This window comes from Hylobates moloch, unplaced genomic scaffold (genome assembly GCF_009828535.3).
Source record: "Hylobates moloch isolate HMO894 unplaced genomic scaffold, HMol_V3 SCAFFOLD_37, whole genome shotgun sequence".
In the NCBI taxonomy this organism is placed as follows: domain Eukaryota; kingdom Metazoa; phylum Chordata; class Mammalia; order Primates; family Hylobatidae; genus Hylobates; species Hylobates moloch.
This window is the reverse complement of record NW_026652312.1, coordinates 391,653-404,249: the sequence shown is the minus strand read 5'-3', so window position 1 is coordinate 404,249 and position 12,597 is coordinate 391,653. Positions and strand designations below refer to the sequence as shown.

At 39.2% G+C, this 12,597-nt stretch overlaps 1 protein-coding gene across 1 annotated transcript in view; it reads left to right on the top strand.

Annotated features, from left to right (window-relative positions):
* Window positions 1-12,597, top strand: part of LOC116463451 (relaxin receptor 1) — a 122,625-nt gene that overhangs the window by 41,569 nt on the left and 68,459 nt on the right. Inside the window, exon 2 of the mRNA XM_032146562.2 lies at window positions 4,420-4,557. Within this exon, the coding sequence (XP_032002453.1) occupies window positions 4,420-4,557 (138 nt within the window). The remainder of the gene's footprint in view (window positions 1-4,419; window positions 4,558-12,597) is intronic.

Sequence of the window (12,597 nt, the reverse complement as noted above, 5' to 3'; positions counted from 1 at the left end):
AAGATACCTGATACAGCTGTTGAATCATAATGTTATGAAAATGTAGAACTAATTTCATGATACAATCATTGAGGAGCTATATCTGCCACTAAATATAAATTTTAAAGACAGGACATAAAAAGATAATATTCAGAAAAGAAGTTATGTGGAGAAGAATATTCAAAAGAGCTGCATGAAAACACAGGCAGGTATGACCAGTTAAATCATCTTCAAAGTATCTGTGGCTGGAGGCTGACAATTCATCAAAGAATTTTTCTTAAAATCTTGATGTTTAAAGTGTTCTTAAAAAATTAATAAAGATATAAAAAGTCTCAACACAGATCGGTTTATTTATATGTATGCTTGAGATCTCTGAAATATGTGATGTTCTGCCAGTAATGGCCTTCGGCATGCAAATCCCTTTTTTTTACTTTGTTTTAAACAATTGGTTGAAAAAAGATTAATTTTGAGTAATTTCACAAGTGAGAACATTGTTTATAGCACAGCTCATTATTATATAGATTTGACTATGTCCTTCATCAAACTATGTGCTCCGAAATGACTACATACAGTCAAAGCCTGTCATACATGGATTGCTTCTCTATGAGAATGTTAATTGCCCTGTTATTAAGAAGTCCCGCCATACTTCACAAAGGAAGTAGTCACTTTTATTTTTTTCATGCTTTGATCATTGATCCAAATACATTTTTACATAATAAGCTTTTAATGATTATTCGAACTATTCTGTTCTTATTTCTTCATAATTATGAGTATTCTAGAAAGTTCAAAAGATTTACAAACTTGGTAAGGATAATAAGAACATAACTGTACTGGGAGTCTACAGAAATCTTTGAAATTATATGAATCTCAGATTTTAAAGTGTTATAGTTAATATGTGGCCGACACAAAAACCTGCACACAGGTGTTTATAGCAGCTTATTCGTAATTGCCAAAACTTAGAAGCAACCAAGATGTCTTTCAGTAAGTGAGTGGATAAATATATATTACCAAGTGTGAGAAGCTAGTTTGAAAAGGCTACATACTGCATGATTCCAATGACATAACATTCTGGAAAAAGAAGAACCATGGAGATAGTAAAAAGTTCAGTGGTTACCAGAGGACTTTTAGGGCAGTGAAACTACTCTGTATTATACTATAATGGTGAATACATGTCATTATACATTTGTCCAAACCCATAGAATGTATAACATCAAAAGCGAACTCCAATGTAAACTACGGACTTTGAGTGACAATCGTGTGTCAGTGTAGGTTCATCAACTGCAACAAATGCACCACTCTGGACTGGGGAGTGTGTTGATGGTGGAGGAGGCAGGGACTATATGGGCACTCTCTGTACCTTTTGCTCTATTTTGCTGTGAACCTAATAGCTATAAAAAATAAGGTCTACTTTTTAAAATGGCATTGTTGCCCTTCAAAGTCAGAATAGGATGGTTATGTGAAACGTTATCAAATATTCATACCTTTCAATTGTTTATGGAACAATTTTTACTTCTTAAGTTTGTCTCCTCTAATTTTACTATTCAACAAGTAATTTTCAGCATCCCTAACCAGAGATACAAACAAATAATGACATGGGCTTTGTTTACAATGAGTGTTCTTTTTTGTTGGTGGGGGGTGGGGGTAAGATTAAAGCACTTGAAAAAATTGGACAACCAATATGTGATGAAATTTAATTAACTGGTTGTTAGTGTAGATGAGTGTGTCTGGTGCAAAGAGGTTAAAGTGGACTGCTTTTTGAAGTATTGATAGTTTTAAAGTTCTTATAGTCCTCTTCATTCTATTAAATGTTTATTTGTAGGGGTATAAATATAGCAAATCAGATAATATTTCAAAACTCCAATCTTTAAATTAGCTTGGACGCTCAAACATTCTTTCCTAGAAACGCAATTGCAAATAATGACTAATTTTTCTTCAAAAAAGGAAGTAAAAGAATATTTATCTAATAGGATTAGAATCTCACCTAGATGCAAGCCAATAAAGTCTGAGTCAGGAATTCCGACAAGGCTGGAGCCCAAATTTCAGGAGGAAGTGATAGTGATGAGGCGGAATGGTAGTGATGGAGGAGGAGTTCCAGGAATCGGGGAAGGTATAAAAAACCAGAATGAGACTTCTGGATTGAAGATGGAGTTTGAAAGTGTTGAAGTGAGTGAGAAAGTGTTGAGCTGAATTGGAAAACTCACATGGTGAAGCTCTTGGGTAAGGAGGGAAATTAAGGCAAATGAGTTATCTTTATTCTTGCACCCTACCGTTCCCCCAGAGAGTCTCAGTGGTGGTACTGCCATGCTTCCAGCTGGTCAAGCCAATTCAGAACATTCTGTCCATTTCCATTCTACCCCTAAATTACACGTCAAATATGTTCACTTCTCTCCTCTCCACTGGCGCCATTCTAGACTAAGCCTCATTTGTCTATTACCTGGAGCACTGCAAAGTTTCCTAATCAGCAGCCCAGCTTTCCCTCCTGCCCTCCCCTCAAGTCTCCTACCCAATGGCACTCCACCCCAGTAGCCAGAATTATGTGACCAAAACATACCTGTTTCCTAAGTGGCCCCTTGGCTTCAAATTCTTCATTGATTCCCCTTTGCATTTTAAATAAAACCCAAACTTCTTCCCTTTGCCTAATGATGCTTCTCTACCTCATCAACCTCAGCTCATGTCATTTGTCCCTGCTCACTGGGCTCCATCACCACAACCTTCCCAGAGTTCGCTAATCCTCAGCCTGAAGCCTCTTCCTCACCACTTTAACTACCACCACCACTTCCCCACTCCTACCTCCCCTACTCTCATGGGTGATTTCCTTTTCTTCCTCCAGATCTCAGCTTAAATGGCACCATTTTACAGAGGCCTCCTTCTAACTACCCCTTGTACAAAGCACCAGCACACAGTTATTTTTCATTACATCACCTGTTTTCTTTCTTTTTAGACCTCTCCATAAATTGTAAATATTTATTAACTTGTTTCATTCAATGATGCATGCATAAAATCTTGCACAGGGCCTTACACTTAGCAACTATCCAATATAGAAATTATCACATGGCACCTGCTTTCCTGTTATCCTCTATGTCTTCTTCTTTCTCTAATACTAATACAGGAGTTATTAAGAAATTATTTTAGGCAGTTAGGGTAAAAGAGGCTGGACGCGGTGGCTCACACCTGTAATCCCAGCACTTTGGGAGGCCAAGATGGGCGGATCACCTGAGGTCAGGAGTTCAAGACCAGCCTGACCAACATGTTAAATATAAAATTAGGTGTGGTGGTACATGCCTGTAATCTCAGCTACTCAGGAGGCTGAGGCAAAAGAATCGCTTGAACCCGGGAGGCGGAGGTTGCCGTGAGCCAAGATTGTGCTGTGGCACTCCAGCTTGGGCGACAAGAGCGAAACTCTGTCTCAAAAAAAAAAAAAAAAAAGAAAGAAAGAAACAGTAAAAGAGTCCTCGGTGGAATTTTCCTTTAATAAAAAGCAGCCCCAAACCATTTCTTTTCTAACAGAAAGCAGCCTGAAAAGTCAAGCTGCAAGCACAGATATGCAAGCTGGAAGCTTTCATATGTAAATGTCAGCAGCTGTACCTGGAAGCCAGATACATTCAATATGGCGATTCCCGCTCCCTTTTCCTTATCACCATGTGTGTGGGTATCACAGCACTGGCCAGGTAAAGCCACATGTGCAGGTGTCACCACGACAGCCAGGTAGAAGCCACATTTGCATAATAAAAGATTAGGGTGGGAGGGCCAGTCTTTTAGGTCTTTTCGCAGGCTATGTAAATGACACACCTGGTGAAACCAATCCCCTGGGCTCTATGTAAATCAATCACCGCCTCCTCAAGCCTCTGTACAAAATCAATCATGTTCTGCCCCAAAACCTGGAAACCCTCTCTTGGGCCACCAGCTTTCTCATCATGAGGAAACTTTCTCTCTCTACTTTTTTGTCTATTAAACATTCTCTCCTTAACCTACTCCACTTGTGTGTCCTTGTCCGTAATCATCTCAGGGTGAGACAATGAACCACGGGTTTTCCACAGACAATGAAGTCGTTTCAATACCAGACCAGCCTGGATTCTGAGTCCATAGTAAGAATACAACAAATTTCTGTTTTTAAAATTATTGGCTGAAAATTGTTTGTAGAAGAGGGTAATTGGATTGAACTGTGAAGTATGGGCAGATGTTTCATAGAAGAGAGGAATGGAGAGGCACTCCGGGTGGGAAACAGCATGAACAAAGGCAAAGAGGAAAATGTTGGCATCTTCTGGAATCATGGAAAGAACATCCTAAGAGGTGAAGGTTCCTAGAAAATAACTGGCATCAGGGTTGTAGAAACCATGATGAGAAAGACAAATGATTATAAAATATCAGGGAGAAACTGCTCTTTGCCATGCCTTTGTATTAACCGCCTTCAAACTTTGTGTCTTCTCCCTTTTTCCTCAGTTTCTCATGGGGGTGGACAGGATATCAAGTGCTCCCTTGGCTATTTCCCCTGTGGGAACATCACAAAGTGCTTGCCTCAGCTCCTGCACTGTAATGGTGTGGACGACTGCGGGAATCAGGCCGATGAGGACAACTGTGGTGAGTGAAGCCCCTGCAGTCACAGTGAGAGAAAGGAGCAGAAAGGACTGAAGGTGAAGTCGCTGAGACTTCTCTCAACAAAAAGACAAAACTAAATTAAAATACAAAACACACGTTGCTTAAGGAAATCTTACACTTATTTCAGTAGCTTAAAATATCCACTCTTTTCTTTTCTTTTTTTTTGAGACAGAGTCTCGCTCTGTTGCCAGGCTAGAGTGCAGTGGCACGATCTCGGCTCACTGCAACCTCTGCCTCCCGGGTTCAAGTGATTCTCATGCCTCAGCCTCCCGAGTAGCTGGGACTACAGATGCCCACCATCACGCCCGGCTAATTTTTTTTATTTTTAGTAGAGACAGGGTTTCACCATGTTAACCAGGATGGTTTCAATCTCCTAACCTCATGATCCACCCGCCTCTTCCTCCCAAAGTGTTGGGATTACAGACATGAGCCACCATGCCCGGCCTTAATATCCACTCTTTTCTATGTAATGGTATCACAGCCAATATTCCAGGCAAGTGGTGGTTGTTCATAGAGTAAGTTTTAACCAAGGTTGTCCAACCCACAACCCGCAGGCTGCATGCGGCCCAGGATGGCTTTGAACACAGCTCAACACAAATTCATAAGGTTTTTGAAAGCATTAGATTTTTTTGTGATTTTTTTAAAGCTCATCAGCTATCATTAATGTAAGTGTATTTTATGTGTGGCCCAAGACAACTCTCTTCCAGTGTGGCCCAGGGAAGCCCAAAGACTGGACACCCCTGTTTTAACCCAACAAACCTGCCCAAGTAAGGTGTTAGAGGCAGAATACTGTTGAAAATGAGAATATGGGCTCTGGAGCCAGACTGCCCAAGTTTGAACCTGGGTATAACGATAACCAATTATCTAAGCTTGAGAACATTTCCTAGCCTCTCTGTGCCTCAGTTTCCTCATTTTATAAAAGGGCATGGTAATTGTGCCTATACTAGAAGAATTCAGGAAGATTAAGGGTACAGAATTAGAAGAGTACTAGACATCTAGGAGGTGCTGTCTAAGTGTTGGATGCTGTTGCCCTTATCTTTTGGGAAGAAAAGTGAGTGCTTCTAAAAGAGACAAAACAATATGTAAATACAACTTACTTACTACTTAACCAACAACCATACCTCTGGATTTATAAAGCCGGTAAGTAGGGCTTCTGGCCAATTTGAATATGGGAAAATAGCTTTCAGTTAGAATTTTGTTCAAACTTCTGAAGCCTTAAAAATACAAAGTTAGAACCTGAATTGTTTGGATCTGAGTCACTGGGAAAATAAACTTCGGTTAATTATGTAAAATAGTAAGATTTCTCACCTGTCAAGAAATAAGGTACTATTTTGGGAGGACTAAAAGATGCATAACAATGTTATTATGCAAAGTGTCACATAAATAATATACGCTAACGAGGCCTTGCTGTGATCACTCCCCCAAGTATTTCAGGCTTTTTAAGAAACCACCTTGAAGGAATTAAGTTTCCGTTAACATAAAATAAGATGAACACCAGGCTTGAAAATCCTCCTACCTGAAAAAAATCAGCTAGGTCACACAAGCAAACCTTAACTGAGCTTATTTCTTGAATGTAACTGAAATTTAGGTTGTTTCTTGTAAATGCCTCTGATAATCACAAACAAAACTTAAATCGTCTTTCTAAAGTGGTATAAGGTAAATCACTTTTAACCAATCCCCTATCACCTGGAAACCCCGTTGTAATAACCAGTCATGGAAAAGGTTGAAGTACTTCCTCATTTTCACTTTATGAGCAATCCTATAATATGTGCCTCTGAGCTTTCTTTACTGCCTGGGCTGAAATCTCCCTGATATCGAGCTGTACTTTCTCTTGCTGTAAGATAATAAACTTTTAAATTTTTATAACTCAATCTGATTTTATTTTTGACACTTCTTAGTTTGAAACACTGTTTCTATGTGATGGCAGTAACTCAAGTATAACCACACTATCTAAACTAGTGAGCTTAAGCTGCAATTGTATTTGATTTGGATGGCCATAAATATGTTTTCATTTACTTAAAAAAAAACATCTTGTTAAAATCAATTAATATTACATAATTTTTTAATTAGATGAAACAGTGTTTTGCCCACTGCCAGCCAGTTCCCCCTCGACCTGCTGGCAATTCAAACAGAGAGTTCTAGACAGAGCAACAGGAAAACTTCACTCCAATTAAAATGGCAGCTGGAAGCAGGAAAGGAACGTGGTAGGAGTAGCAAATTTACCAGCAAATGTAGCTTCTCAGTGGAAAAAAAGCTTGGGAACTCTAGCTTTAGGGCTAAGTTTAAAGAGGCCAAGTAGCAAAAGTAGCAATCCTTACAGTAATAATCCTTAAAATCATGCAAGTTTTTCAGGATTCACCAAAAAGCACATTTAGACAGAGGCATTAGGGCACTGGGGTTTCAGAGAGAAGTTCAGTAATCAAGAGTTAAACTCTAGCTATAAAGGGAGACAAAAAATGGCTTGTTTTCTTTTCTATAAAACGGGAATAATAAGAGTATCAATGTTCATGAGTTGTTAACAGGATTCCATGAGATAATGTATCCGAGATGCTTAGCAGAGTACAGGTGCTATGGACTGAATGCTTGTGTCCCCCATAAAGTTCGTATGTTGAAGCCCTATCCCCCAATGTGATAGGATTTGGAGGTGGGATTTGGGGGATGTAATTAGGAATACATGAGGTCATAAGGGTGGATTAGTATCCTTATGAGTCCTAAGGGAGCTTGCTTCATCTCTCCACCATGTACGGAAACAGCAAGAAGACTGCTGTCTGTGAACCAGAAAGTGGGCCATCACTAGACATGACTCTACCAGCACCTTGATCTTGGACCTCCCAGTCTCTAGAACTATGAAAAATAAATGTTTATGTTTAAGCCACCCAATCTATGATACTTAGTTATAGTAACATGACCTAAGACAATAGGACATGAAATTAGCACTCAATAAATTTTACCTAGTGTTATCAGTTAGCTGTAATTATATTACAAACATAGTGGCCTAAAAAGTAACCATTTATTTAGCTTATGATTCTTGGGGTCAGCAATTTTGGATGGACTCCGCTGAGATCAGCTAGGCAGTTCTGGTCTCAGCTGGATTTTCTCATGCACCTGCAGTCATCTGTGGATCAGCTATGCCATGATGCCTGGGACCTTGTCTGTGTCCTTAATTCACCATTGCCAACGTTTGAAAACTCTCAAGTCCAGTTTTGGAAATCTGGGAAAGATCATAATTCACTCTTATAAAGACATGTCTATGTAAAAAATAACTATTTCAATTTGTTACTGATCTTCTTATGCCAGAATCACATAACTTTCTTGAAATTCACCTAGATCACTGGATCTCCAAAAGTAGTCCTGAGACCAAATTCATCAACATTACCCAGGAAGTTGTTAGAAATAACACATTTTGGCCAGGCCCAATGACTCACACCTGTAATCCCAGCACTTTGAGAGGCCAAAGTGGGAGGATTGCTTGAGTCCAGGAGTTGGAGATCAGCCTAGGCAACATGGCAAAAACCTGTCTCAATATTTTTTAAAAAAGAAAAAATAATTATTTTAAAATATTTATATAAAAATTTAAAAAAAGAAATGCAAATGCTCAGGCTCCATCCCAGACCTATTGAATCAAAAGCTCTGTTTTAATAAGAGCCTCGTGTCATTCTAATACACACTAAGTTTTGAGAACCACGAACCTAAACCCAATGAGCAGAAAATCAGGAATGCATGCAAAATGGTAGCAACAGCAGAGATACATTAGAATCAAGTTTTCAATATGGTATGCAAGTATTCTAACTTGCTCACAAACTCCATTATTATCAATTATCTACAATTTTTAGCTCCTCTAGGAAAACCGGTACTCTAGTAGTGGCAGTCATCTAGAAATAGAAAAAAAAAATTAATTCCGTTCAAAACCTCAAAGATGCCCAGTTGGCATGCTGCTGCTGTCCATGCAAAAATAGGCTGGAACTTTCCAGGAAGGATGGCAGAATTTCATTACCATCTTTAGAGTCTAGGTGATGGAAAAATTATGAGATACAGTTATTTCTGTTTGTCTCTAATTGCTTTAATTTCCCTTGCGAAATGAGTGGTTTTTTCCTTCATTTTATAGTATCTGGATAATTTATGCTCCCAAGGCTGTTTTCTTCTTCTCCTTCTTCTCCTTCTCCGTCTCCTTCTTCTTCTCCTTCTCCTTCTTCTTATTCTTCTCTCTTCCTTTTTTTCTTTTGAGACAGAGTCCCACTTTGTCACCCAGGCTGGAGTGCAGTGGCGTGATATCAGCTTACTGCAACCTCTGCCTCCAGGATTCAAATGATTCTCCTGCCTCAGCCTCCCAAGAGCTGGGGCTACAGGTGCGTGTTACCACGCTCAGCTAATTTTTTTGCATTTTTAGTATTGATGGGGTTTCACCATGTTAGCCAGGATGGTCTCGATCTCCTGACCTCGTGATCCACCAGCCTCGGCCTGCTAAAGTGCTGGGATTACAGGCATGAGCCCACCACACCTGATCGGCTGTTCATTTTTAAAACATCCATGTGTAAATTCTGTTTAATACTAATTAAATTAAGTCAGAAAGTTGCTTCTTTTCAGAAGATGTAAACCTCATGCATATTTTCAGTCATGTAAAATACAATATCTTAACACACAAATATAAGAAAACCCCATAATTAAAAACCACTTTTAGAGCAATAACTTACAACTTAATAGTATATTGTCAAATAAAATACCTTCTTTTAATAAAAGGGCTTTTTTCTTAATCAGACCTTTTAAGGTATATCTTAAACTCCAGAAACCTCTCCCTTATTCTGTCAAGCTATTTAAACCTTGACGCTAATAATAATTATTAAAATGGAAAAATAAGTCAAATGGAAATTGTAGAAATAAAATTTAGGGAGATCGCTGGAAAAAAAAGAAACACTAAATGAATTAAACTGAGTCCCTATATTTGAACTAATATATGAACTAATTATATTTAGAAAGAACGGTCACTTTTGTGTTATCACAGGCACTTTAAACAAGTACTCTTATTTAGTACATATTAAGGTCCCAGTTTTCTCAGAAAACTCATAAATAATTAATTTCCCTATAATTAAACACTTTATTAAGTATAACAAATAAAATATTTCAGCACAAAGAGCATTGACGTTAACTCAGTGAAGATTTTTTGTGAACACAATGCAAGCAAAATCAATAGATTTAAAATTTTTCAGTTGAATTCATATGAATCCTTTTTTCTAAAATATTTACACAATATGGAATTTACATGTATACAGACATACATATATCAAAAACTGATTACACTATTTTTATAATAACTTTGATCCTTACTGGTAAACTTCAGTATAGATATGTATAGATGTTTCCTGAGTTATGCAATTTTATATAATTCCCATATAATTCCATTTGTCTTTTTGCCATGTGTCACTAACCCATTCTTCATCTCTACTCAGAACTGTCACAGACACAATCAAACAGCATAAGGACCAAAAAAAATTTTTTAAGTCATCAGAGCAGTGTTTGATGTGACAATGACAAATCCAAAAGGAGGGACCTTTCAGTTTTTCAGCTAGAACTATGATACCTGAGGGAATACGTCTGGGTAAATAACAAAGGAACCTGATAACAAAAAGTTGAGGGTTCTTCTTTAGGAATCATCTGTGTTCATTTTCAAATGAGTGCAAGCTCAGTAGTAAAAATGTTAAAGGAGCATCAAATTCTCACATGCTATTACATTAGTTCACTACCTCTAAATTTGTATTTAAAAGAAACTCTTTGCGTTTCTAGATTAGAATTTGCTCTAGCATTCCTTCTGTGTTATAAACAGAAGGCTGTGCTAAATGAGGGCTCCCCCTCATGGTTACACTAACCCAACCTTATCCGAGAGACAGGTTGAATTACTATACTGGGAAGACTGGCATTCTGGTGCCTCTCCACTGTACTCTTGTTCTTTAGCACTTTAGCAGCCTTGTCTACAGGAAAAGGATAAAGGTCTTTGTCAGTCTGTTTACATATTACCAATTCTATAACCCATAGGGGAAATGGAAAACCTCTTCTAATACATTTTGGGTCGTTTAGTGTGTTAGTATCTGCCAAAAATTAACGTGCAAATAATGTGACCTTATTTGGAAATAGGGTATTTGCAAATACAATGCCAGTAAAGAGTGACATCATACTAGTTCAGGGTGGGCCCTAGATCCAATGACAGTGTCCTGCAAGAGACAGGAAATGGCATACAGAGATGCTGGAGAAAAGAAGGCCATGTGAAGACAGAGGCAGAGACTGGAGCGATGCTGCTACAAGCCAAGGAACACCAGGAGCCATCAGAAGCCGAAAGAGGCAAGGAAAGATTCTCCCCCAAAACCTTCTGAGATGCTGTGGCCCCGATGACACCTTGATTGCAGACGTCTGACCTCCAGAACTGTGAGAGAACAAACTTCTCTTGTTTTCGATTTTTTGTTTTGAGACAGAGTCTCACTCTGTAGCCCAGGATGGAGTGTAGTGGCGTGATCTCGGCTCACTGCAATCTCTGCCTGCCGGGTTCAAGCAATTTTCCTGCCTCAGCCTCTTGAGTAGCTGGAACTACAGGCACGTGCTGCCACACCCAGCTAATTTTTTTTATTTAGTAGAGATGGGGTTTCACCATGTTGTCCAGGATGGTCTCGATCTCTTGAGCTCGTGATCCGCGCATCTTGGCTTCCCAAAGTGCTGGGATTACAGGTGTGAGCCACCGTGCCTGGCCAACTTCTCTTGTTTTAAGTCACCAAGTTTGTGGGAATTTGTTACAGCAGCCCTGGGGAACAATGCATGTTAGGACAGGACATGGAGAAGGGCCAACTTCTGTGGGCCCAAAGAGACATTATTAAGGTCGATATAAAGTCCTGGTCCAGATTAAAGCGAGCCTTAGAATTTAGTCTTAGTGAATTTTAGACAGAATTTCCAATGAGCTGTTCTTATGCATAATTGTATGTGGTATAAAACCTCCTAAAGATGATTTTGCTTCACTGTTGACTTTCAGTTCTGGGTTGTGCTAAACTTGAACCACAGGGTTTTTACCAGGTGTTTTGTACTCTTTTATGTTATGGCGAGTCAGGTATGGCTACAAGAGACACCAGGGAGGCTCAGAAACACAGAAGTTTATTATTCCCACAGGTTCTAGAGATGGGAGACAGGGCATACCATACAGGGCTAGATGGGAAAGACACCAGGAGGCAGAAAACAGGGGTGAGAGGGGAGGCATCAGGTCAGAGCCTTTATTGGGGTTTCTGAGGGAAATGCAAGGCAGTGTAGGGTGAGCAGCTTAAGATGTGCTGGTTTGAATAATTTTGGAGGGCTCTAAACACTAGCAGTGGTCCTTACTTCCCAGCTACCTGGCCGTAGGATGATGAAGCGGAGGACTATTGCCTCCGGGGTGTGTGGGCTAGTGAGAGGAACTCTAGGTCTGGATTGGTTAGTTTGCATATCAAAGGCATGCTCTAAGCACCCTTTGCTCTCTAAGAACTGACAAGCCCTGGGAAAGACAATCTCTTACTAGCCTAGAAAGGTTTTTTAAAGGATGTTAAAGATCATAATATACAGAAAAAATGTTTAAATGTACAATATACCAAGTCTTTCTTGAGTTCAACTTTGCCAGCAATTCCCTCCCTACCTCCCACTTCACAAATGTACACAGAAAGTTGCAGCAACAAACAACAGTAAGTAGAAAGTCACCTTTACCATGTAGCAAAAACTGCCCTCTGCGTATGAATGCTTCTCTGAGAAGCTCCTTGAAAGTATGAACATTTTCCCACGTAAAGTTTTCTATTTCAGCTCCTTCCCAAGGTGATCTTAAATGCTTTGCCTTCCCTCCCCACTGCTCCAGACTTTGTTGTCTGTCAGTAATAGTTTACTTTGCAATTTTGCCATTCACTGCATATTTTAGGTTTGAAAAGACATCTTATGTTCTAGGTTTGTCTATGCATGACTATTTTTTTATTATTTTTGAGACTGAGTCTTGCTCTATCACCCAGGCTGGAGTGCAATGGCGCGATC